The 25,412-nt window shown below is 47.8% G+C and overlaps 1 protein-coding gene across 1 annotated transcript; it reads right to left on the minus strand.

Moving 5' to 3' along the window:
* Positions 1-1,372: 1,372 nt before the first annotated feature.
* On the minus strand, positions 1,373-24,706 carry LOC146042245 (uncharacterized). Its single transcript, XM_083162168.1, has 4 exons — positions 24,465-24,706; positions 23,877-23,913; positions 14,483-14,784; positions 1,373-2,212 (listed from the first exon to the last, which is right to left on the minus strand). Exons 1-4 carry the CDS (start codon positions 24,502-24,504, stop codon positions 1,959-1,961), a joined length of 633 nt encoding a protein of 210 aa, XP_083018294.1. The 5' UTR covers positions 24,505-24,706; the 3' UTR covers positions 1,373-1,958.
* Positions 24,707-25,412: the final 706 nt, after the last annotated feature.

The raw sequence follows: 25,412 nt of genomic DNA on the forward strand, positions 1-25,412 counted from the left end.
TTATTTATCCCCTCAGATCTGGAGTGATATTGTATAGGAGTGTACTGCACATGTTAGAGTGTAAGCAGTGTGATACAGAAACAGGCAAGAACAAGTGTGTTCAAATAAGAAACCTTAGTGTGTAACGATAAACGATGTCAGCATCAATATTGTGGGTTATATGTAGAAACTCAGACTGTGGTAGTCACATGGTGCATGTTACCGACACCACTGACCGTTGACCTATTGCACCGCAGGACTTGTTGCCTTACTAGATGACCTCGCAGAAAATCCCAAAATAACATGAAAACTGCTGACCGCAAAGTATTAGTACAAAATAAACACCACACCCCCTCCCTGCGCGGGAGCAATGCACTGAGGTCATGGCTTCCATTCCCACCATGACCCTAACTGTGTGGAGTTTGTATATTCTCCTCGTACTTGCGTGGGTTTCCTCCGGGTACTCCGGTTTCTTCCCACAATCCAAAAATATACTGGTAGGCTAATTGGTCTTCCAACAAATTAACCCTAGAATGTCTGTGTGTACATGTGGTAGGGAATATAGAGTACTATAGAGAAAGAGAGTACTTTTCTCCCTTCTTTTTGTAGGGAATATAGAGTGTAAGCTCCACTGGGGCAGGGACTGATGTGAGTGTTCAAATATTCTCTGTACAGCGCTGCGGAAAATCCTGGCGGTCGGAATCCTGACGGTCGAAATACCGATGCCGGAATCCCAACCGTCGCAATGCCGGCACTTTGTCCCTCTATGGGTGTCCAATACACCCATAGAGGAAGAATAAAATAGTGTGCCGAGTGTAGTGAGGCACCGGGCCCGCTGCATGGCTCCCCCTTGTGGGCATTTCAGCGGTCGGGATTCCGGCGTTGGTATTTCGACCGTCGGGATTCCGACCACCGGGATTTCATACTGATCCCGTGTGCGCTATATAAGAATCTGTTAATAAATAAATAAATAATAAATCCCATGTGAAATAGAACCCTCATGTTTGTAAATTTCCCCCTTTATGTCTCAAAAAATAGAAATAAATCTCTGCTACCACCTTGTGGCTATATAGGAATATGCATCTAGTTATACTGAATGATAAAAAATAAGTTCTTTTCACCCAGTGTTATGGTGAGCGGTTTAAATAATGTAACTCACTTATTTGAGGTTCCACGTTTATGACTCCTCCCCAAAAAGTTGCGGAGCGGAAGGTTTTGACTACCAAATTTGTGTTTGTGATAGGGATCTTTGTTGTCGTCTGCCACCGGCTTGACACAATCATGTAATTACATGGTTTGGTGTGTGGTATATAAGCCCCAGTCCTTTTATATCTACTCATGACAATGAGGATAGCAAGTTAACCAGTAATTACTGTAAGAAGGGGACCAGACACCAGTTCATAACTTTTATTGCACAAAGAAAACAGAACTGAAGCATTTCAAAGTCTTCCAGGGCCACCAGTAATTGTTACAGTATATCGGTTTACTAACCCATGGAGGGCATCGGAGCATTCAACAATCTTATTCACCTGGGAGAGTGCGGAACATTTAGATGTATTATATATCGGCCAGAAGGGGAGAGAGGCGAGTCTTCTAATTATTTTACCTTTATTGGGAGTAGAGATCATAGAGTTTCATGTGTAATTAGGGGCAGATGTACAGTACTAAGCTTAGGAGAGTGATAAAGTACCAACCAATCAGACACAGCCTGTATCATGGCAGTAAGGAACTGATTGGCTGATTTTTTTCTCTCTCTCTCACTTTATCACAAGGTTTAGAACATATTCCCCTTAATGTGTATTTAAGTACAAATGTCTTAATTAAAACTATTTCTTCTGCCGTGATGACACCATTTATTCACCAGCGCAGTGTCCGAAAATGAATCTTCATAATTTTTTTATGTACCTGGTAAACTGTCCTCCCACCCTTGGTGCGCACATCCTGCCTCTGTGTACTTGTCGCAGGTGTGTTGGATGGGACTATTTTGTGCTGTGTTGCTGTGAATTTTGCTCTTTTACTAAGCCAGATAGGTTATTTAGCGCATCAGCCATTTTGACCAAGTTATTCTCTATTCGCTCCATAATAGTTGCTATCTTATTTTGGTATATTAAGCTCTGTTTCATGTACTGGACCATCCGGAGTGTTTGCTTATCCCCAAGCGGTGCTGCTTCCACGGAGTTCTCAACATCTGGAAGTTCCGGATGACCCTGATGATGTTGTTGATTTGACGTGTCTGGAATTAAAAACATAACTGTAACTACATTATCAGCCAAAATATAATAGCCCCTTTCTTCGGCGGCATTGCGGGATGCTGGACGAACGCTGAGGTTTTTTTTAAAGGGGCAATCACTTACAAGGCAAAACCATGCCTTGTAAATGATTGCCCCTTTAAAAAACATCGCAGTTTGGCCGCTGAACTTGGAGGATATTACATTTGGACGCATGTGTCAGACAAACAAGACTCTCCTCCCTGGTATATATATATATATATATATATATATATATATATATAGCAGTGGCGTAGCTACGTTTTGGGCTCCCCCCCCGCCGTTAGGGTGGGGGCGCCCCCCCCGCCAAGCACCCCTACCCCGCCGCCCATGCAAACCCCCCCTCAATCCCCCACAGCCTTACCTATCTCGCTGGTCCCGGCGGCTCCGTTCTTCTGCTGAGGACCACCAGAAAATGGCCGCCCCCATACAGACAGTTTCATAGAACTGTGTGCTATATGGGGGCGGCCATTTTGTGGTGGTCCTCAGCAGAAGAACGGAGCCGCCGGGACCAGCGAGATAGGTAAGTCTGCGGGGGATTGGGGGGGGTTTAACTATAGCACCGCAGCCCCCGGCGCCCCCACATGCACAGCGCCCCCCCCCCGCGGTGGCTGCGGTGCTATAGTTACGCCGCTGATATAAAGGCAATGTATAAAGATATCGGCGACTAATTATTGTAAAACCACTAAATCTAAATATATATATGGGCAATATAAAACAATTTATATAAAAATATCAATTTATTAAATGACAAATTTGGTATACAAAGAAAAACATAAAGTTATAAAAAAAATTGAGTTTTAAGAGAGAAAAAAAAAATTTGGACATATATTATAAAAAGACAGAATTATTAGTAAAGAAAAGCACAGAGCACAGAGCACAGATCCCAATTACCCTCTTCTCTCTCCTATAATGGAGTGAAGATGGCGGGGCGCGCGTGCGTGCATCTTATATAAAATCCAGATCCCGCGAGAATCCGATAGCACGATGATGACGTTTTGCCTCGTTTTCAGTCGTTTTCGGGCGGGAACTCCTGAGTCAGCTCGGATCCGGACTCGGATCGCGATGTTAGGGTGGGTTCGGATCTCAAAGATCCGGACCCGCTCACCTCTATATTAAACATGTATAGTTTTAATATCTAACACAGTGGTTCCCAAACTGTGTGCCGTGGCTCCCTGGGGTGCCTCGGGAAACATGCAGGGGTGCCCTGGGTTGGTGGTCCAGGACCAACTCAAATTATTAATGGTTCATTATTTATGAGCAAAACCAGTGCTGGTGGCTGCCAATCATAAAATGTGTACAAACAGAAGCAAATCCTGTCCTTTACCACACAACTGACCTTAAGAATTGCATATAAACCCAGTCTAATTATTTTATTTTTGGCTTAGGGGTGCCGTGAAAAAATTCTGATACTCTAGGGTGCCGTGATTCAAAAAAGATTGGGAACCCCTGATCTAACACAAAATCCAAAAATATACTGCTAGCCGAGTTGGCTCACAACAAAATTAACCCTAGAATATCTGTGTGTACCTGTACATGTGGTAGGGAATATAGATTGTAAGCTCCACTGGGGCAGGGACTGATGTGAGTTGATAATACAGAAAATCAACTAATCAATAAATCTATGCTTTTATTATATTCTGTTTTCCTGACTGCCGCTATTATTGCTGCAGATGACTTTAGCTTGTTGCACACTGTACTATTCACTGCGTATGAGGCCTTCCCTTTGCGCTAAACAGTTATAATATGTTAGAAGCAGCAGCCATTTTGTTAGGCATGACTTGCATAATAATATTATTAAAATGGCTGATCATTCAGAACAGTGCTGTAAAAGTGATTTCTTATAAAGAATTGTTTTTGGTTTTAGAAGCTTAAGAATGTGATGTTGACAGTATAATGTAGCAAGGACAGGAAGCTAGTCTCCACAAACTGAATAAGATGGGAACAAGGCCACACATGCGTAGACCCACAAGGCCACTGAAGTTGGGTGTTGGGTTAATTATGACATCATGATTGAAAGCAGAGCTTTCCAATAAGACTCAATGCTTATGAGTAATTAATTAATTAATGTGATAAAGGTTTAAATATCAGAGTGATAGAAGGAGGGAGAAAGGCAGTTGAGGAAGAACACGCAAGCACGGGGGGGGGGCTGGAGGTAACTATGAAGGAGGTTTAATCATGGCTGATCACTGTCCTTGAAAGGTGTCCATTTTGATTTGCTTTAGAATTACTGTTTAAGTATTAGCTAATCAATTTTATGTTTCTTGTGTTAGTCTGCATTTGCAAATACCTGTAATGAAGCTATTCTTTAAGTAAAGCATTGCCATACATTTTATAAAAAGGTTGTGTGGGTGTGCAATCATTTCAGCGTTGCCGTTATATTTAAAGGTAATAAAGTAAATAAATTTGGTTTGGGTTATTTATCATATCTAAGCTTATCAGATAAATATCTGGTTTATCAGTTGGAGGCCCCAGCGAGATTCAATGATGTTGGTTTTCACATTTTATCAGTTGAGAAAATCAAAGTTTGAAAAAAAAAAAAAATTAGCTATTTAAAAAAAAAAAAAAAAAAAAAAAAAAAAAAATGTGTAGAAAAAAATTGTAAAGTCGGTGCATTTATTGTACCCTTATCTTTCTCAACATCTGTTAAAATGTGCTAATCCAATATTACTTGAAGCAACTTTGATCTTTAATTATAAAACAAATAGATCGTAATTTAAGGCATGGAAAGACAACGCTGCATTTTGCAGACTGTCAGCTTGCTAAACCCCCCCGCATCGCCCATTTCTTCTCTGTGTCAGAGAATAGATAAGGAGAGCAGCGAGAAACTTGGCAAGAAGTTGTAAACAACATTGCTTGGGTCAGGAAGAGTATTTCTTTAGTTTATTTGCAAAGCATGCAGACTATAGCAAGCATATTGGTATAAAGGTTATGCTGGCAATAAATTTTCTACTTTTTAAAAAAAAAAATATTCTTATTATTTTTAGAAAATTTTCTACTTTTTTTAAAAAAAATATTCTTTAAATGACAGTATTTTTTTTGTTTGTTTTTATTTTTTGACCGCGGTTGGATTGTTTGGTGTATATTGTCTGCTGAGGATATTGCTGAAGTAACTAATCTGTAGCGGTTGTTTTGATAATAGAGTTCTTTGTTTGTCCAATCTATAAATTTTTAAAGAAGTTGCATATATTTGTTGTAGGTTTTCCAGTGCTTATAATTTGGTGATTAGAGATAGGAGGTTGTGTATTTACATTTCTTCCTGGTTGTCTGGCCAGCAACATGTGGAAGAAATGGAATGCATGATTTATCCATAATCTGTATTGTTTGGAAACCCTCGGATTTTCTACTGTATATGGTTTATATAAGAAAATGTTAATAAATAATTAAGTATACGTTGCATTGTTAGAGCTAGCAAGCAGTCGGATTACAATAACAATTTGAGATAGTTTCTTTATATCCATAGACAGAGGTCAGTTAAAATACAGAGTTTAAAGGAGTAGACGCTAATATTGTAAGCCAAGTAACAGTTCATTTTTACCACCAGAATAAATAAAGTTAATTGGAATATTGTTTATAACAAAGAAAGATTGAGTTTATCTCATTGTAAAGTTTTTTTGGTCTCCTGTCTTGCGGAGATGAAGTCCGTAATGTAGGACTGATGTTTTTCTGCTATGGGTTTTTGATTTAATTTGTTTTGGTTTATTAAACAAAGCAGCTGTGAGTTGGAAACTCTAAAGTGATGGATTCAGTTGATGTAATGCGAGATAAGGAGTTGTCCATGTTAGGTGAAGAAACGGGAAATGATCATGTGAATTCAATGTTTTTTTCAGTTAATGAGTAATACATTTTGAATAAGAAAAGTGATATATATATCGATGAGATATAAGTCCAATATAACATCTATTCTCAAAGGTTCATATTGATATATTAGACCATGTTTTCTGTTGGCAATTTCTGTTGCCTATTTGCTTAATCTGGATACATATATTGAATCAGATATACCTTGAGTAATGCGCAGATAAATCCTAGGTTTATTTTTATTCTTATGAATGGAAGGTAATCAGTGATAACTGACTCAAGGCTGTGGGGTTTTCTTTAAGCCAATTTTTGTTTTGTTTTTGATTTGTGTTAATTTAATTTTGTTTGTTTTGAAAGGGGGAGGGTACTAAATTGATAGAGTATCTTAAGGGGTTAATACTGTGGCCACAGTTAGCTAGATAACCAGGGGAGATAGTGATCTAATCGTGTAATGATCACTTAGACAATGTGCAGATATGGTAACAAAGAATGACATATTGCATATAATTTTTTTTCTGGTTTGATGAGTTGATTTTTTCCTGTGAGGTGCTGACCGGTAGCGAGATTCACAGGGGGTATCTGCCACCTACGTGCAAGGTAGTATATATGGAAAGAGAAAAAAGGGTGGGGGTGGGACACGTGACTACTGGTAACAAAGAATGACAGTAGAGACCCACAAGACTGGTAACAAGGAATGACAGGATGTGGAAGGCGTAGGTGTGGTAACAGTGAATGACACATAACGCATGGTTAGGTTTTTTGCGGACATTTTTCATTTATTTTATTTACATTTTTGTCTTTGAAAGAGGTAACACTGTTTTAAGCATTTGTATGGGATCACAGAAAGTACTCTGAGTATGTGACTAGTGTGAGCAAGTGAGAAGGTATAGAAAATACTATGCTGGTCATAGTTAGTTGGAATTGGCGATGATGATGCACCTGTGAGATAATGATTATTTGATGAGTGAACGCGCAATGGTCTGGTGACAGGTGGTGAAAGCTTCAAGAATTGAGATAGTATATCCCACTAACCCACATATGTTTGGAAAGATTGTACTGTCCCACTGAGGGGTTAATTCTGTTCAGTGAGAAGTGAGGAGAGGTGATATGTCTTTTAGAGCCTTAGGGAGAAAAAGAAAAAATGGGGAAAAAAAAGAATAATTTTGAAATTTTTTGCTTATTTTTGAAAAAGCAGAAGGGAATAAGTTTTTTTCAGTGATGAGGTGAGAGTAACATCAGAAATAACTCTGTAGGAGATTAAAGGCAGGAAATGGTTAATGAGATTGATAAGAGAGTAAAGTTTTATTCCTAAATAATGTGAAATATCCAAGGAGTGTCACAGAACTGTTTTCCATAACAAGGACATGAAAGATTTTAGAATTGAAGATATTGTTTACCCTTTTGAAAAAGCACAATGAATAGATTAAAGTTATTGCAATGTTTGTATGGGACAGTGATCAGCCATATCCAAGGATAACCTCCAGCCCCCTCCCCATTGCTTCCCTCAAGTGATAATGTTGTTTTGTCAACATCTGTTTAAAAACTGCCATTTTTTTTTCCAAATGACAAATGCTAATATGATGTCTGAGCTTAATAATGCTATTGCTTTTGCTTGCTTTATTTAAATAAAAATCCCAGCCAATAGAGGTGTGACTATTCCAGAGAAAAGATTAATTTACAAATTGATGCATTTCATTTTGCACAGAAAAAGCAAGTGTTTTAAAAAAAAATATTATTATTATTATTATTATTATTATTATTATTATTATTATTATTACTGAGCCACTAGAAATTATTTAGAAAAAATATTGAGTCTGTAGGTACCTCTGCAGAATCCTTATCAAAGCCCTTATTGAAAAATACAGATTTTACAGTGATTATTATAAGATGCATATTGAGTTGCATTTTTATGCTTACTGATTTATCTGATTGCATGTTGCCACTTTACTAGATCCATTGGTCATGCATATGAGCCCACGAATAAGGAATGGAGGTCACAATTGCTGCACAACTAATCATGATATTATCTCAAATATTTGTAATGATTTAATGATTATTTTTTTCCTCAGAGTGGTTTGGAAGAAATTGTGTATTATTAACAGGAATCCATGAGAGACTGCTGTCAGAAGGCACTAACCGATATGAGGACCCTCACGGGGTTAGAGTATTTTGATGAGTTTTTCATTACTAATCATGTCACAAGTTTCTAAACATCTATGGACCACAAGAAATAGTTTTTTTTTCCAGATTTTACAACAACGCATACTATTTAATACCCATAGTATTTGCAACACTCTGTTATTGCAGGTTATCTGCCCAATGTGATTATTACAGTCATCTAATCATTGATTTATGATCTGCATAGTTCTTAAAGCAGATAGTCAGGACTTACTACATTTATTTACAACACAGTCCAATATACGTGGACTTAATTAAGCCAAAGTTTTATGGACAGCCCCACTATGTCCCACAATGAGTTGCATGATTGCTACCACAATGCTGATTCAATATGTTTATGATCTAATGATGTGTTTAAATTCTTTACAGGATTCTCTTACTGACACCTTTTCTATTACTACTACTAAATCTAACTGACACAGAGCTGACAAAGTACAATATACTGACATAATTGCTTCATTTGAGGCTCTGATACACGCACTGACAGAAACCACAGCACTGGATATATTAGATTTATCATATACCTGTCTTTACTGTAATGAACAACAAGCAGCGGCCTTGGGAGTTTGAACACATATACATGGGGGTTCACATAGACCCATCAGGTACTACAGTTGCACATTTGACCGAGTGGCATCTGCTTTACCAACATGTTTAAGGACTGTGGCGGCTGCTGCAGCCTTTGTGTAGAAATTACAGAACACCGCACACTATGTGCCTCTAATGCTACATCTTTTCTACTGAAGACACATTTCCAGTGCATGGTTCTCTCGTTGGGAACTTTTCTCCCAGCGCCACATGACCTGACTATTGTCAGGTGTGGTACGCTAAATCCTGCTACTCTGCTACCTGGTGGGACCCGGGAGTCCCAGAGGATGGATGAGAGGCAGGATTTAGAACATGATTGTGAGGAATATTTAAAGCAAAATTTCTCCAATTAGACCTGATATCTCTGACACGCCACTACCATCTACAAAGATTGTAGTCGTCACCAACAAGGAGACTCAGGATGGCCATATACGGGATATGCGGTAGTATTGGATTTAGAGATCCTCATTTTCCATCGTGATTTTGCTATGATATAATACGCTAATATCACAGCAAGTAAAGGAGCTCATTGAGGCTGTGCAACTCCCTGCAAAGGCAGTAGTTGTTAAGTGTCAAGCTCACATGTTATAAAGTGATCTTGTTGCACTTGGTAACAAAAATAAGATGGCCACTGTTGTGAATCACACCACTATACAATTTAATGTTTTTACAATTGACCAGCAGAATCTTATAAAACATCAAGAGTTGTGTATTTAAAAGGAATGTGCCAATGGATGATGAATGGATGCAGTTAAAAGGCTAATGGCCTATGTAAAGATGGTCGGGGCAGACCAGTAGCTCTCAAAACCCCTCCTCCTGGCATATGCGGAAGCTGCCTATGGGATGACCCATGTAAGGAGAGAGAGGGCATGTATTTTGATTTCATCTTATGCAGAAAAGGAGTCCCAAACTCATCTGCAAGAGAATGAACTCAGGAAAATTATTCCTATAGAACCATCAAACATTTCTCCTACCACTGGTCCATTCCTAAGGTTAAAATTATTTTTTTGGGGAATTTACATGCATTTAAAATTGTCATTATATTTAAATGGTATCTGATATGTTATCTTGATTATAAGGAACATCCCAGCTGTCCCATGTACAGCATCCTTTACAGCAAAGAAATTTATTGAGAAATTTGTGTTCAGATATGTTATCCCATAAGGTATATGGTATTAAAAAAAAAAAATTATAGAGGTATTTGACAGGAAAGGTATTCTAAGGAATAAATCAATGTATGGTTATTGAAGGTTGGTTGCACTCACCATTCACTAAAAGGTTTTAGTCAAAATTGAACATGTTAACAAATGCATATTGAGAACACATAATTTAGGGTGGGTGTGGAAAATACCATGAGTTGACTTGAAGTTTTGTCTTCGGTTTTGTATGACATTCACACTACTCCTCAGCAGCCACTGAACCTGTCCCCTTATAAGATCATTATTTTAATTGATATATACATTTTTTTGGGAGACCATCAATCCCTATTCAACATCCAGCAGCAGACTTGTCACTCTTCTCACATCATCTAAATACTTTACCAGAAAAGCAAACAAGCTTATGAAGGGATGTTGTTATAAGGTCCAGCCTGGAGACTATGCAATGGTGAGAAAATTCTTACAATTAATTGTCTCGTAGATCAAAGGCAAGACCCGTCCCTGTGAAACAAACCGATTGAATTAATGCGTCTCACTGCAAGAAGGTTTCCGACCTGGTGGTGATATCAGTTGAAAGAAAAATAAACTGATGCGGTACTTGTTTCCTAGCAGGTCGCCCAGATTTTCTACGTACGGCACCGTAGTGAAATCGGATCGCATCGTATGCCCTTAATGGCATCCAATCAGATGAGATCCAATTTATTATCTTATCCTATCTTTTTAATGGGCTAAGTCAGAGAATACATTAAAAAGATAGAAATCGGATCGCATCGCATCGTATGCCCTTAATGGCATCCAATCAGATGAGATCCAATTTATTATCTTATCCTATCTTTTTAATGGGCTAAGTCAGAGAATACATTAAAAAGATAGGATAAGATAAAAAAATCGTATGGCATACAATGAGATGGGATCCAATTTTTTTTATCTTATCCTATCTTTTTAATGGTGAAAGCGCCTAAATACATGTGAAAGATAGGATGCCCCCCACTATCCACGCCACCCCGTAGCGTGGCGAGCACGGTTGACGCCACCCCGCCATCAACGTGAACCCGAAGCGTGGCGAGCGCAGCGAGCCCGCGAGGGGCGGCGGTACGCGTCCTCCGACCTTTTCATGCCCTACTATCCACTAGGGCGTGGAGTGAGAATAGAATAGTGTGGCGAGCGCAGCTAGCCACCGAGCCCGAAGCGTGGCGAGCGCAGCGAGCCCCGCGAGGGGACGCGGATACCTTCACAGTTATACGCGTCCCCTCGCGGGCTTCCCAGGTGTCCATGGCGACGCGGACACCTGGGAAGCCCGCGAAGGGACGCGTTTACCTGTGAAGGTATCCGCGTCCCCTCGCGGGGCTCGCTGCGCTCGCCACGCTTCGGGCTCGGTGGCTCGCTGCGCTCGCCACACTATTCTATTCTCACTCCACGCCCTAGTGGATAGTAGGGCATGAAAAGGTCGGAGGACGCGTACCGCCGCCCCTCGCGGGCTCGCTGCGCTCACACTGGACACAGCCCCTTGGACACTGGACACTGCCCCTGGACACTGGACACAGCCCGTCACCCTGGACACAGCCCCTGGACAATGGACACAGCCTCTGGACACAGCTCCTTTACACTGGACACAGCCGTCACACTGGACACAGCCCCTGGACAATAGACACAGCCTCTGGACACAGCTCCTGTACACTGGACACAGCCGTCACACTGGACACCGCCCCAGGACACTGCCCCTGGACACTGGACACAGCCCCTGTACACTGGACACAACTCCTGTACACAGCCCCTGTACACTAGACACAGCCCCTGTCACACTGGACACAGGCCCTGTCACACTGGACACAGGCCCTGTCACACTGGACACAGGCCCTGTACACAGCCCCTGTACACTGGACACTGCCCCTGGACACTGGACACAGCTCCTGTACACTGGACACAACCCCTGTACACTGGACACAGCCCCTGTACACAGGCCCTGTACACTGGACACAGCCCCTGTACACTGGACACAACCCCTGTACACTGGACACAGCCCCTGTACACAGGCCCTGTACACTGGACACAGCCCCTGTACACTGGACACAACCCCTGTACACAGCCCCTGTCACACTGGACACAGGCCCTGCATACCTCCCAACTGTCACGATTTTAGAGGGACAGTCCCGATTTTCGGGTCCTGTCCCGCTGTCCCACCCGCGGCAGGCATTGTCCCGCTGCGGGGGTGGCAGTTGGGAGACCCCCCAATCTAGTAGAATAGACGCTGTGCGCATGCGCACAGCATCTATTCTTGTATGAAAATGAGGCCGCGGCTAATTAGCATAAGCCGAGCCCTCATTTGCATACGCCCCGCCCCCTTTTCGGGCGCTCGCGTGGCTTCGCCGCGCGAGTGTCCCTATTTCTTCAGGTCAAAAGTTGGGAGGTATGGGCCCTGTCATACTGGACACAAGCCCTGTCACACTGAACACAGCCCCTGTACAGCCCCTTGTACACTGGCCACTGCAGCCCCTGTACACTGGACTTGTGTACAGCAGCTCCTGCAGACCCTAATCGAGTGAGCAGCAGCAAAATAATATATTATTATTATTATAGCACAGCACAGAGCACAACCACCCTCTTCCCTCTCCTATGCTGGAGTAAAGATGGCGGGGCGCGCGTGCGTCTTATATAGAATCCAGATCCCGCGAGAATCCGACAGCGCGATGATGACGTTTTGCCTCGTTTTCGGTCCGGAATTTAGGCGGGAACTCCCGAGCCGGCTCGGATCCAGACTCGGATCGCGAAATTCGGATCTGTCGGATCCCGGAGATCCGGACCCACTCATCTCTATTCAGGGCCGTTTCTAGAGGCGGACAAGCCGTGCAGCAGCCCGGGGCGCCGCATGGCTTGTCCGCCTCTGTTAACAGCTAGGGCGCCCGGCAGCTCCCCCCAACGCTGCTGCCGCCGACGCCTCAATTCCTCCCCCTCTCCCCGGCCGCCTCGACATCAGGCTGAGTGATTTCCCAGGGGAGGGGAGGGGAGCGGAGCGCATCTTCCGTCTCTCCTTCCCCTCGCTCACTGGGGCCTGGCTGTCAGCCAATCAGAGAGCGCTCGCGGGCCGGCAGCCAATCAGGAGCCAGCCCGCGAGGCATGAATGGCTGGCGGCTCAGGGACAAGGGGAAGGAGAGACGCGCAATGCGCTCCCCTCCCATGGAAATGGAAAGAAGAAGAAGCAGCATCAGCAGCAGCACCTCAACCGACACCAACACCAGGCAGCAGCTGGGGACTGGAGGGGGAGACCCAGGGCCATAGTAAGTTGTATGGCACTGTAGGGGCATATCTGTGGCACTGTAGGGGCATATGTATGGCACTGTAGGGGCATATGTATGGCACTGTAGGGGCATATGTATGGCAGTGTAGGGGCATATCTGTGGCACTGTGGGGGCATATCTGGCACTGTGGGGGCATATGTGTGGCACTGTGGGGGCATATTTGGCATTGTGGGGGTATATCTGAAGCACTGTGGGGGCATATCTGTGGCACTATGGGGGCATATCTGGCACTGTAGGGGCATATGTGTGGCACTATGAAAGCATATCTGTGGCACTGTGGGGGCGTATTTGGCATTGTGGGGGCATATATGTGTCACTGTGGGGGCACATATGTGTCACTGTGGGGGCATATATGTGGCACTGTATGGGGCATATGGCAGGGGACTGGAGGGGGAGACCCAGGGCCAGAGACAGTGAGTTGTGCTGTTTGTGGCACTGTGGGGGCATATGTGTGGCACTGTGGAGGCATATGTGTGGCACTGTGGGGGCATATATGTATGGCACTGTGGGGGCATATCTGGCACTGTGGGGGCATATTAGTAAATGGCATCAGTTGTACGGCAGCAGCACCTGGGGCATAATGTGTAATAGGCATTACGGTGTGGGGAGTATTGTGTAATTGCCATCACAGTGTGGTGTGTAATGGGCATCACAGTGTGGGATCTAATGGGCATTATGGTGTGCGACATAATGTGTAATTGTCATCACGGTGTGCAACATAATGTGTAATTGTCATCACAGTGTGCGGCGTAATGTGTAATTGCCATCACAGTGTGCGGCGTAATGTGTAATTGGCATCACTGATAAATAGTGTATAATGATTTAAGTAGCCTGTCATTGTTTGGCCTTGATCTGTGAGGCATACTAGGTCACTGTGTGGGCCTTTATATTTTTATGTTACTGTGTGGCCTTCAGCTGGCCAACTTAAGTGCGGGAGGACAATGACAATTCCTGCGGTAACCAATGTTGGGACATGCAGGTTGCAGAAGTGAGATGTAAGGTAATTGTTTTCCTGCTAGACCACGCCCTTATATTAAGCCACACCCCTTTAAAAAATAAACCACTCCCCCTATTTCTTCCGTATAGTTTTTTATTGGGGGGGGGGGGGGGGGGGCGCATTTTTATTTCTTTGCACTGGGAGCTAAATGGTCTAGAAACGGCCCTGTCTCTATTATTAAATAAATAAAATGTAAAATCTAGCAAGGTATTATGTACTTACCGAGTATAGTCAGCTGCACCGTGTGGCGTATCAGACTGTCCGCCTGGATCTCCACTGTGTAAGGACCCTCAAACTCTTTCTTGAGATTTACAATCAGGAGGGAGCCATTCGGATACCCAACAGCTTCCAAAAGGTAACTTCTCCCAGGTATTAGGGAAAAACCTTGCAACCTCAAAATCTGATTGGCTGCATTTGTAGCACTTCCTCTGTACCACTCCGAGTATCGGATCCTCCCAGTGACGCCAATTACATTAAACATGACAGAACCATTTACCAGCGGTGCAGGTGGGCTCAGCTCAATGCGACTGTGATAGCTGCCCCTGTAAACGATTAGATGAGAGCGTACCTGGATCAGACGACGGCTGTACACTCTGTAGTCTTCACGGCCCTTTCCGCTGGCGAGGACACACCTGTGGCAGGGGATGGAACCCCGGGAGAGAACCCACCAAACAAAAGCACACAACAACCACAGCTGGCAGCAACTGATATTTATTAACTGGAAAAATAATGCACGGTTGCTGCGCTTTGCTCAATGAAATATAATAACATCTCACTTACAGTAATAACGGCACAAAAGGATGAATAACTAAATACCCCTGCAAAACAAACTAGGACCCAATGACCACCTCAGTCCGTATCAAAGGACAGACTGCCTTGGCCATGAGCAATTCTACCTACGGTACCGTAAGGCTAAGAGATGACACATAAAATCACAACAATGATAATGACAGTTAGAATGATGCGACAAATAAACTAGCAATAAAAGAGCTGTAATAAAGATAGATATTACAAAAGGATGCTAAACTGCTTCAATAAAGAACGTCCACCAGAGGGCACCATATACCTTACATATACATTTACATTACAGTCTTGGATGTGAGTCAGTGTCCCTATACTCAAATAAAGGTCCCACGACGTTCACACTTCCGGGTGAGTAACGGGTCTATCTAAGTGTGCACACTATTCAGAAAAGGGCTATGGCAAAATAACGGTCCCCCGAGGGGTACAGGCGAGTCCCCGTTCCCTGGGTGACTCCCTGCTAGAACTGCGGCAACGTGTCGCTAGGGTTGGACATATCAGGGCAGAGACCCCTCGCAATTGGATCAACGCTACGGGCAAGTGTTCTTTTAAAGTACTGTGGCAAGGCAACGTTCCAGTGGGTGGATATGGTAGGGGGAAGCCCACAGTGGCACAACAGGGCTGCTGGACAGTGCACGTGGTATGAGGGCGTGCTACCCCAGGGGCTGCGGGTCGGCTCTCTCTCCTAGGGCAGCAAAGTATGGAATGGAGCTTTCAAATAATGTGCCAAGGAGGCAGGGTCTCAGGGAAGGGGCTTGGGTTACCAGGGTGCAGGCTAGGTGGGTGGCAAGGAGTACCTGTGCAATCAGCTTCCGTTGCCGGCTCCTGCCAGTACCGATACTGCTCCCGGCTTGCTGGGCCTTCTCTCTTCTCCCTCAGGTCGGCGGGGTCACTGCAGCTTCTCTTCTCCTCCGGGCGCAGGCAGCGTCTTCTCCGGGCGCAGGCAGGGTCTTCTCCTCCGGGCGCAGGCAGGGTCTTCTCCGGGCGCAGGCAGGGTCCTCTCCGGGCGCAGGCAGGGTCCTCACCTCAGGCGCTCTTCAGTGACGTGACCCGGCGCTCCGCTCTCCGCCCGCTGTCACTCACTTTGTCTGGGAGGTGTCTTCTCCTTGCTGCGGCTCCCGTTCTCCTCACCGCTAGGACGCCTGCTGCTGGAGACTCCTTCTTGCTTGACCCGGCGTCACTCAGAGTTCCCGGCAGCGTCTCTCCGCAGCTATCAGTCACCGCTGTCCACTGGCTCCCGGCGCGCTGGTCCACTTCACAGACTTCCGCTGCGCACCGCTCTGCTCTCAGGTCAGTCACACCTCTGCTGGTTCTTCTACGGGGGCAATCTCCTTTCTTCTCTTCTGCCCCTCATGTGCGCCCACTACCCACTTAAATCACCTCCTCCTCACCCCCTGACCTCAGTCTTCGCGCCAGTGTCCAGCCAATCCCTGTGAGACCAGACTCCCTTCACGTGCAAGGGAGCTGGGTGCACACTTGGGATTTAACTTAACCCCTTCTGTACCTGCAACAGGGAGAAGGGTTCTACAGGTAGCCTATGCCACCAATGTTAAGTTCCATGTAGGTTGGTGGGTGCAGGGCTACAGTGGGGTGCCACACATCCCCTTGCTAGAACAATGCGTGTCCGCACGCAACAGGCTAGGGCTTTGAATCCAGGACCAAGTCCTTCCATCGTCCATTGTGGAGAATTAACGGTACAAAAAAACATAAACAAATACATACGTGTCATGAACAAAGTCAAATTATTCTCGGTAGCGCGAGGGCAGAACGCCTCTGGTGCGGCGCTCTGACCTCCTGACACCGATTACATTTGGTACAGCCTCAACATGAGCAACGTTTGGCACTGGATTTGGCTCTTCAATAATGGGTTCATCTTCCAACAACCCTGGAGCGGCGCTCCTGACCCTGAGATTGGGAACAGCATTTCCCAAGAACATCATCAACTTAAAAGGGTCGTTAAGTGGTACACCCCCCCAGGAATCCCATCCCTCTGCCACAGAGCTTTCTGCTTCCTGTAGTGTGGGCTCCTGTTCTGCGGAGGTACATAATTTCAGCTGGTCACGAGGTACAGTGGCGATTCGGCCGTCTTTCGCTTGGATTTGATACGAATATGAATCGCCTGATGGGATGGTCACAAGGGTGTACGGCGTATCCTCCCACATCGCATCAAGCTTGCTAGTTCGACGACTTTTCTTCCTCCACACTCTGTCACCCACTTGCAACGGGACTGGTCTTGCATCGGAGTTGTAGTCTCTCTCTTGGCGGGCATGCACAACCTCCAGGCGCTTTCCCACGATCTGGCGGGCGGTCTCAATGCGGTGTTGATGTTCTTGCACCCACTCGGTGTTTGGGGTACTGGCTTCGCCGAGTTCTGGAGTCAGCTCTAGATCTTTGGGGAGTTTACCCTGCCTCCCGAACATCAAGTAGAAGGGTGTGAACCCCGTTGAGCAATGTTCTGTGTTGTTATACAGATAGGCCATGTCTGGAAGAAGGCGGGGCCATTGGGCCCGATTCTCAGAGGAGAGGCTTCGCAACATCCCGATCACCGTCTGATTGGCCCGTTCGCACAGGCCATTCCCCTGCGGATGGTAGGCCGTAGTTCTAAGTTTGCGACATCCATACATTTGGCATAGTTCGTGAAAGAGTTGCGACTCAAATGCCGGGCCCTGGTCTGTTAGAACTCTGTTGGGGAAGCCATAGTGATGGACAAAATGCTTGATGAAGAGCTCGGCAGTAGTTTTTGCAGTCAGGTCACGGGCTGGGACCACCACCAGGAAGCGGCTGTAGTGGTCCATGATGGTGAGGGCATACTGGAAGCCGCTGGGACTGGGCTCTAGCTTGACGTGATCCAGCACTACAAGTTCACACGGTCGGCTGCTGGGGATCGGATGTAGAGGATCTTTCTGAGAAGACTCGACCGGGCGTTTCAGGCTGCACCTCACGCAATCTCGGCACCATCTCTCAATGTCTGGACGCATCCCAATCCAGAAGTACCGCTTCCTCAACGTGGCTTCTGTCTTCTGGGTGCCGAAGTGGCCCGACTGGTTGTGGTAGGCTGTGAGTAGAAAGTTGGCTCGTTCTCTTGGCACCACAATTTGATAGACAGGCTGGTGGGTCCCAGGGTCAAGGCTGGTGCGCACAACGAGTCCTTGTTGGAGGCTCAGGCGGTCACGATGTCTCAGCAGTTTGACCAGTTCGGGGTCGGCCTCGACCCTCTGCACCTTGGTGAGTCGCTTCTGTTGATGGAGAAGATCTTTCAGGCCTTTGATCACCGAACTCCCTTCCTGTATCTGCTCCCAATCGAATCCCAACTGGTCACTGGGGTCTGACTCAGGAGAGGCGTCCATAGCGGCCACTACGGGATCGGAGGTGACAACCGCTCTGCACTCCTTGGGTCGCCTGAACACCGGGGTCTCAACATCTTCGGACCGGTCTTGCTCCTCTTCCTCAACATCTTCAGTGGGCAGGCGGGATAGGGCATCTGCGTTGCCGTTGGATTTGCCACTTCGGTAGACCACGGTGTAGCGAAAGTTGGCTAGACGAGCCATCCATCGCTGCTCCAGTGCCCCCAGTCGGGCTGTCGACAGGTGGGCCAGGGGGTTGTTGTCGGTAACTATCTCGAAGGGAGTGGCAACCAGATAATTCTTAAACTTCTCCGTCACCGCCCAGATGAGAGCGAGCAGTTCGAGCTTGAAGGTGGAGTAGTTCTCGCTGTTCCGCTCCGTCTTCCTGAGGCCCCTGCTGGCGTAGGCAATAACCCTCTCCCTACCGTCCTGGACTTGCGAGAGCACAGCTCCCAGGCCTCGGTGGCTGGCATCAGTGTAGACCCGGAAGGGCTTCTCGTAGTCAGGATAGGCCAGGAGGGGCGCTTCAAGCAGGGCCTGCTTAAGCTGGGCAAAGGACGCCTGGTGTTCACTTGTCCAGGAGACCACGGACGTGCTCCTTTTTTCTTGACCCGACTTGCCACGGAGTAGTTCATGGAGGGGCGCGGCCACCTTAGCGAAGTGTTCGATGAAGCGTCGGTAATAGCCAACGAATCCCAAGAAGCTCCGCACGTCCTTGACAGTCCTGGGAGCTGGCCAGTCTTGAACCGCGCAGATCTTCTCGGGGTCCGGCTTCACTCCTTCAGCACTGACTATGTGTCCAAGGTACTGCACTTGAGGCTTCAGGAGGTGACACTTGGACGGTTTCAACTTTAGGCCACATCGCGTCAGCTGCACAAAGACTTCTTCAAGATTCTTCAGATGGTCCTCATACGTCTTTGAAAAGATGATGACGTCATCCAGATACAGGAGGACCATCTCAAAATTCCTGTGGCCCAAACAGTGCTCCATGACCCTTTGAAATGTAGCAGGGGCGTTACAAAGCCCAAAGGGCATCCGGTCAAATTCAAAGAGGCCCATGGGGGTGGTGAATGCTGTCTTTTCCCGGTCTTCGGGGGCCATCGGGATTTGCCAGTACCCGCTGGTCAGATCCAAGGTGGAGAAGTAGACGGCAGTCTTCAGGGCCGTCAGCGACTCTTCGATCCTGGGCAGAGGGTACGCGTCCTTGTGGGTGACTGCGTTTAGCTTCCTGTAGTCGACACAGAAGCGAAGGCTGCCGTCCTTCTTCTTGACTATGACCAGCGGGGCGGCCCATGGGCTGTGACTCTCCTTGATCACACCGGCCTCCTGCATTTCCCCGAGCATGGTCCTCACTGGCTGGTACATGGCCGGTGGAAGCGGCCGGTGTCTTTCCTTAATGGGTGGGCTGGATCCGGTAGGAATATGGTGCTGCACCCCTTCTGCACGTCCGAAGTCGGCTGGGTGTTGGCTGAACGCGCTGGCATTCCGGCAGACGACCTGAAGGACGCCCTCACGCTGTTCTGTTGGGGTATTGGAGTCGCCAACCTGTATCTCCTTCCACCACGCGGTTTCAGTTGTGATCAGGCTCGACTGACCCACCACGGCTTCTGGTTGGGCTTTTGGCAAAGACTCTCCAAGGATATCCTGGAAATCAACCAGGACCACGTTCGCCACTGTGCAGTGTCGGAACAGCCGCACCGGATAGCTGTGCGGGTTCAGCACGCGGACGGGGACTCTCCCACGCTCTACTCTGGCTAACGTCCCTGGCCACGGCAAAAGGCTGCTGTCCCTCGAGGTCACATGGTTCAATGACGGCATCATAGTCTCGCCCACCTGGGCCAATCCTGGCCTTGCACCAGATCACATGTTCGGCATTGGGGCGCAGAAGGATGGGTTGTCGGTCGGTGATCCTCGCCTTGCCCACTTCCCCTTGTGAGTTGGTGAAGCGCTTGTGCCTTCGATCAGGCGCACTGTCTGCTGCATGGCTCTTCGCTCCTTCGGGGCGGCAGCCCGCATCTCGATCCGGAGAGCTTCCACCAGCTCGTCTGGGCATTTTTCAGGACGTTCATTCCCAGGATGACCGGGGGTAGATGTTCGTTGCAGGTGGACGTGACCAAGCAGCCCTGACGTTCTAGTCGGGCATCTCCAATGTTGAGATCTGCTTCCCAATAGCCGCTGAACTCAATTGGCTGTCCGTTACTGGCCAGCAGACTAAGCCACGGGGTCGGGGGTGACACTATCTCTTCCTCTCTCCAATAGCGTTGAAACGCATCCAGTTGTATCGTTGTCACCTGGGACCCGGTGTCCAAGAGAGCTGCCATTTCCACTCCGTTCACCTTGATCTTCAAGTGGGGGCACTTGCCAACGAACTGCGGCCACCACTCTTGGGTTGGCGGGACCTACTGGCGAGGTTCCTCCCGAGGGTCGGTCCCTGGCCTCGGGGTTGAGTCGTTTAAAGGCTGTTTGTCACACTCTCGTTCGACATGCCCGCTGAGTTTACATCGGCGGCAGATGGGCCTTCCTTGGGCATCAAACTGATCTGTGGAGCGCCTGCCCGACCTTCGTGGGATGTCCCACTGTCGCCTGCCCCTTCCGCCTGAGTCACGTTGCCATCCTCCTTGACGGGTTTCATTCTGTTCCTTTCGCATGTCCCGTAGCTCTCTCATCATTTCTGTGACTGCCGTGGTGAGGGTTTCCATTTGATTCGAAGTCGCCTGGGCTTGTTGTGTTACTGCGGGCTTGGTCTTTCTGGGTTCAAATCTTGGGAAGAACTGGGCTTGTTCCACCTCATCATCCTCCATTCCCGCTGACGCAGATCCACCTTCTTCATCGACATTCTGATTTAACCCCAGGATGGTCAAGGTGGTTTCTTTAAACTCCGGGAAGGTGCAGTCGGGTTTCTGTCGCCTCCACATTCTCAGCTGTGACCTAATTGCCTCTCCTCGGGCTCCTTCAATGAAAATGTCGATCAGCGTCTCATCCACTGGAGTAACGTCTTGTGGGGTTCTCGCTTGAATGGCCCGCATCGCTTCCTGCAGTCCTATGGCGAAGTCCCGCAGGGTCTCTTGAGGCTGCTGTTTCGAGCATACAGTCGCCGTTTCAATTCTGCAGCGGATTGTGCGTTGAAGATGCCGGCCAGCTTCTTCAGTATGCCGTCAGCTGACTTCCTTTCCTCCGCCGACCATGACCGGACCTCTCGTCGCGCCGCCCCTTTCAGCTGTCCAATTACCATTCCCGCCTTCTGTTCTTCGCTGGGGCTGTACATCAGGAATGTGTTCATTAACCCCTCCTTGAACTCTCTGAAGGAAGCTGGTTCCAGGCGTGCGGGAGTCTCCGGAATATGTTGGCATCCACGGTGCCCCAAAGAAGTAGGGCATGGTGATTTGAGCCGCTGGAGCCATCGGTGTATCTGGCAGCCTTCTCCTGCCTTGTACTTGTTCTGCCGGCTGTTGCTGATTAGGTTGTTGCTGGTCGAGCTGTTGTTGGTCGCCCTGCTGTTGGTCAACCTGCTGTTGGTCTCCTGCGTCCGCTGCGTTCTGTGGCTGCAACATCTTCGCCGTTCACAGGGGTCTTTGACAATCCTGTTCGTAGACGCCAAGTTGTGATAGCTGCCCCTGTAAACGATTAGATGAGAGCGTACCTGGATCAGACGACGGCTGTACACTCTGTAGTCTTCACGGCCCTTTCCGCTGGCGAGGACACACCTGTGGCAGGGGATGGAACCCCGGGAGAGAACCCACCAAACAAAAGCACACAACAACCACAGCTGGCAGCAACTGATATTTATTAACTGGAAAAATAATGCACGGTTGCTGCGCTTTGCTCAATGAAATATAATAACATCTCACTTACAGTAATAACGGCACAAAAGGATGAATAACTAAATACCCCTGCAAAACAAACTAGGACCCAATGACCACCTCAGTCCGTATCAAAGGACAGACTGCCTTGGCCATGAGCAATTCTACCTACGGTACCGTAAGGCTAAGAGATGACACATAAAATCACAACAATGATAATGACAGTTAGAATGATGCGACAAATAAACTAGCAATAAAAGAGCTGTAATAAAGATAGATATTACAAAAGGATGCTAAACTGCTTCAATAAAGAACGTCCACCAGAGGGCACCATATACCTTACATATACATTTACATTACAGTCTTGGATGTGAGTCAGTGTCCCTATACTCAAATAAAGGTCCCACGACGTTCACACTTCCGGGTGAGTAACGGGTCTATCTAAGTGTGCACACTATTCAGAAAAGGGCTATGGCAAAATAACGGTCCCCCGAGGGGTACAGGCGAGTCCCCGTTCCCTGGGTGACTCCCTGCTAGAACTGCGGCAACGTGTCGCTAGGGTTGGACATATCAGGGCAGAGACCCCTCGCAATTGGATCAACGCTACGGGCAAGTGTTCTTTTAAAGTACTGTGGCAAGGCAACGTTCCAGTGGGTGGATATGGTAGGGGGAAGCCCACAGTGGCACAACAGGGCTGCTGGACAGTGCACGTGGTATGAGGGCGTGCTACCCCAGGGGCTGCGGGTCGGCTCTCTCTCCTAGGGCAGCAAAGTATGGAATGGAGCTTTCAAATAATGTGCCAAGGAGGCAGGGTCTCAGGGAAGGGGCTTGGGTTACCAGGGTGCAGGCTAGGTGGGTGGCAAGGAGTACCTGTGCAATCAGCTTCCGTTGCCGGCTCCTGCCAGTACCGATACTGCTCCCGGCTTGCTGGGCCTTCTCTCTTCTCCCTCAGGTCGGCGGGGTCACTGCAGCTTCTCTTCTCCTCCGGGCGCAGGCAGCGTCTTCTCCGGGCGCAGGCAGGGTCTTCTCCTCCGGGCGCAGGCAGGGTCTTCTCCGGGCGCAGGCAGGGTCCTCTCCGGGCGCAGGCAGGGTCCTCACCTCAGGCGCTCTTCAGTGACGTGACCCGGCGCTCCGCTCTCCGCCCGCTGTCACTCACTTTGTCTGGGAGGTGTCTTCTCCTTGCTGCGGCTCCCGTTCTCCTCACCGCTAGGACGCCTGCTGCTGGAGACTCCTTCTTGCTTGACCCGGCGTCACTCAGAGTTCCCGGCAGCGTCTCTCCGCAGCTATCAGTCACCGCTGTCCACTGGCTCCCGGCGCGCTGGTCCACTTCACAGACTTCCGCTGCGCACCGCTCTGCTCTCAGGTCAGTCACACCTCTGCTGGTTCTTCTACGGGGGCAATCTCCTTTCTTCTCTTCTGCCCCTCATGTGCGCCCACTACCCACTTAAATCACCTCCTCCTCACCCCCTGACCTCAGTCTTCGCGCCAGTGTCCAGCCAATCCCTGTGAGACCAGACTCCCTTCACGTGCAAGGGAGCTGGGTGCACACTTGGGATTTAACTTAACCCCTTCTGTACCTGCAACAGGGAGAAGGGTTCTACAGGTAGCCTATGCCACCAATGTTAAGTTCCATGTAGGTTGGTGGGTGCAGGGCTACAGTGGGGTGCCACACGACCAATGGCCGGATCCGTCCATACGGCAAGAAGAGCTGCAACAGACAATGACATTAGGAGCACACATTCACATACACTATTATTACATTTATGTCAAGGTCAACTCCAAAAGATCAATGCGCACAAGTTCACAGAGAATGTTTACACACAAAACGGTCGACATGAGTTTTTCGCTTTTTTTGTGTCAGTGTCGACACCTGAACTCATGGGCTGTGTACATAACCCCCGATCCTCAGGGTATCCATCCAGCACATATATTACATACATTATAACACGTATGTTTATATGTGCTTAATGATCCCCCCCCCTCCCAGTATAGGGTCGGCGCTGCAGCCACTGCTAACTACAATATATCATGTAACATAAAACCATCCTTGCCGACTTTTAATGTCACCTCTCTGGGAGAAACACTTGCTGTATGTCCAGGGGGGGATTCAAGTATACATAACACATAACATGCCACCTTTCCAAAGTTTCATCTCACAGACTGTAATAATGTATGGGGGCTCTCTCACATAAACCATAGCTATTATAGCACGGCCTCTCTGAGGACCTTGTTACCCCCGTGTTACAATGTGCCAGTTACCTGTCAGGAGGCAGACCCCCGGGGCCATCGCAGTCACCATCGCTCTTACTGAGGCAGGCTGGTGGGGCAGTAAATGGAGTTTCCGCAGTTGTGTGATCTATTTCCCTTCAGCAGAGTTTCCCCCTGTACATTCCAGATTCCTGGTCTCTGCTTGTCTTCTTCTAGTCCAAATTCCAGTGTAACTGACCCTGTCACAATGTTCAGTCTGCAAATAAGCTAGAATGCCCTATATCACTCCCACTCTCTACTTATACCATTCCCTGTGCTGTCCAAAACCTCCTTCTTTACTGAAGTGTTCCTCCCCTGTCACCTGAAACTGTCCCTAACTCATCCCCTGTCCTCTCTCCATTCCCTTCCTCCCCTGTCCTCTCTCTATTCCCTTCCTCCCCTGTCCTCTCTCCATTCCCTTCCTCCCCTGTCCTCTCTCCATTCCCTCCCTCCCCTGTCCTTTCTCCATTCCCTTCCTCACCTGTCCTCTCTCCATTCCCTCCCTCCCCTGTCCTCTCTCCATTCCCTCCCTCCCCTGTCCTCTCTCCATTCCCTCCCTCCCCTGTCCTCTCTCCATTCCCTACCTCCCTCACCTGTCCTCTCTCCATTCCCTCCCTCACCTGTCCTCTCTCCATTCCCTCCCTCCCCTGTCCTCTCTCCATTCCCTCCCTCCCCTGTCCTCTCTCCATTCCCTCCCTCCCCTGTCCTCTCTCCATTCCCTCCCTCCCTCCCCTGTCCTCTCTCCATTCCCTCCCTCCCCTGTCCTCTCCTCACTCAGGAGGTTATTTTGGTTCACTCTTTCTGACAAATTCCTTCTTAGATGGACAAAACCATGGCCCTTATTCTGATCGGTGCGGCCCGATCAGAATATGCGGCCACGACCGTGCAGGCGAATCCCCGCCTTCCATACGGATCGCCACCTGCCGTCCGTACGCGGATATGTGGCGATCCGCATGAAAT

The sequence above is a fragment of the Crinia signifera genome, chromosome 19, assembly GCF_055691185.1.
Source record: "Crinia signifera chromosome 19, ASM5569118v1, whole genome shotgun sequence".
Classification (NCBI taxonomy): Eukaryota; Metazoa; Chordata; class Amphibia; order Anura; family Myobatrachidae; genus Crinia; species Crinia signifera.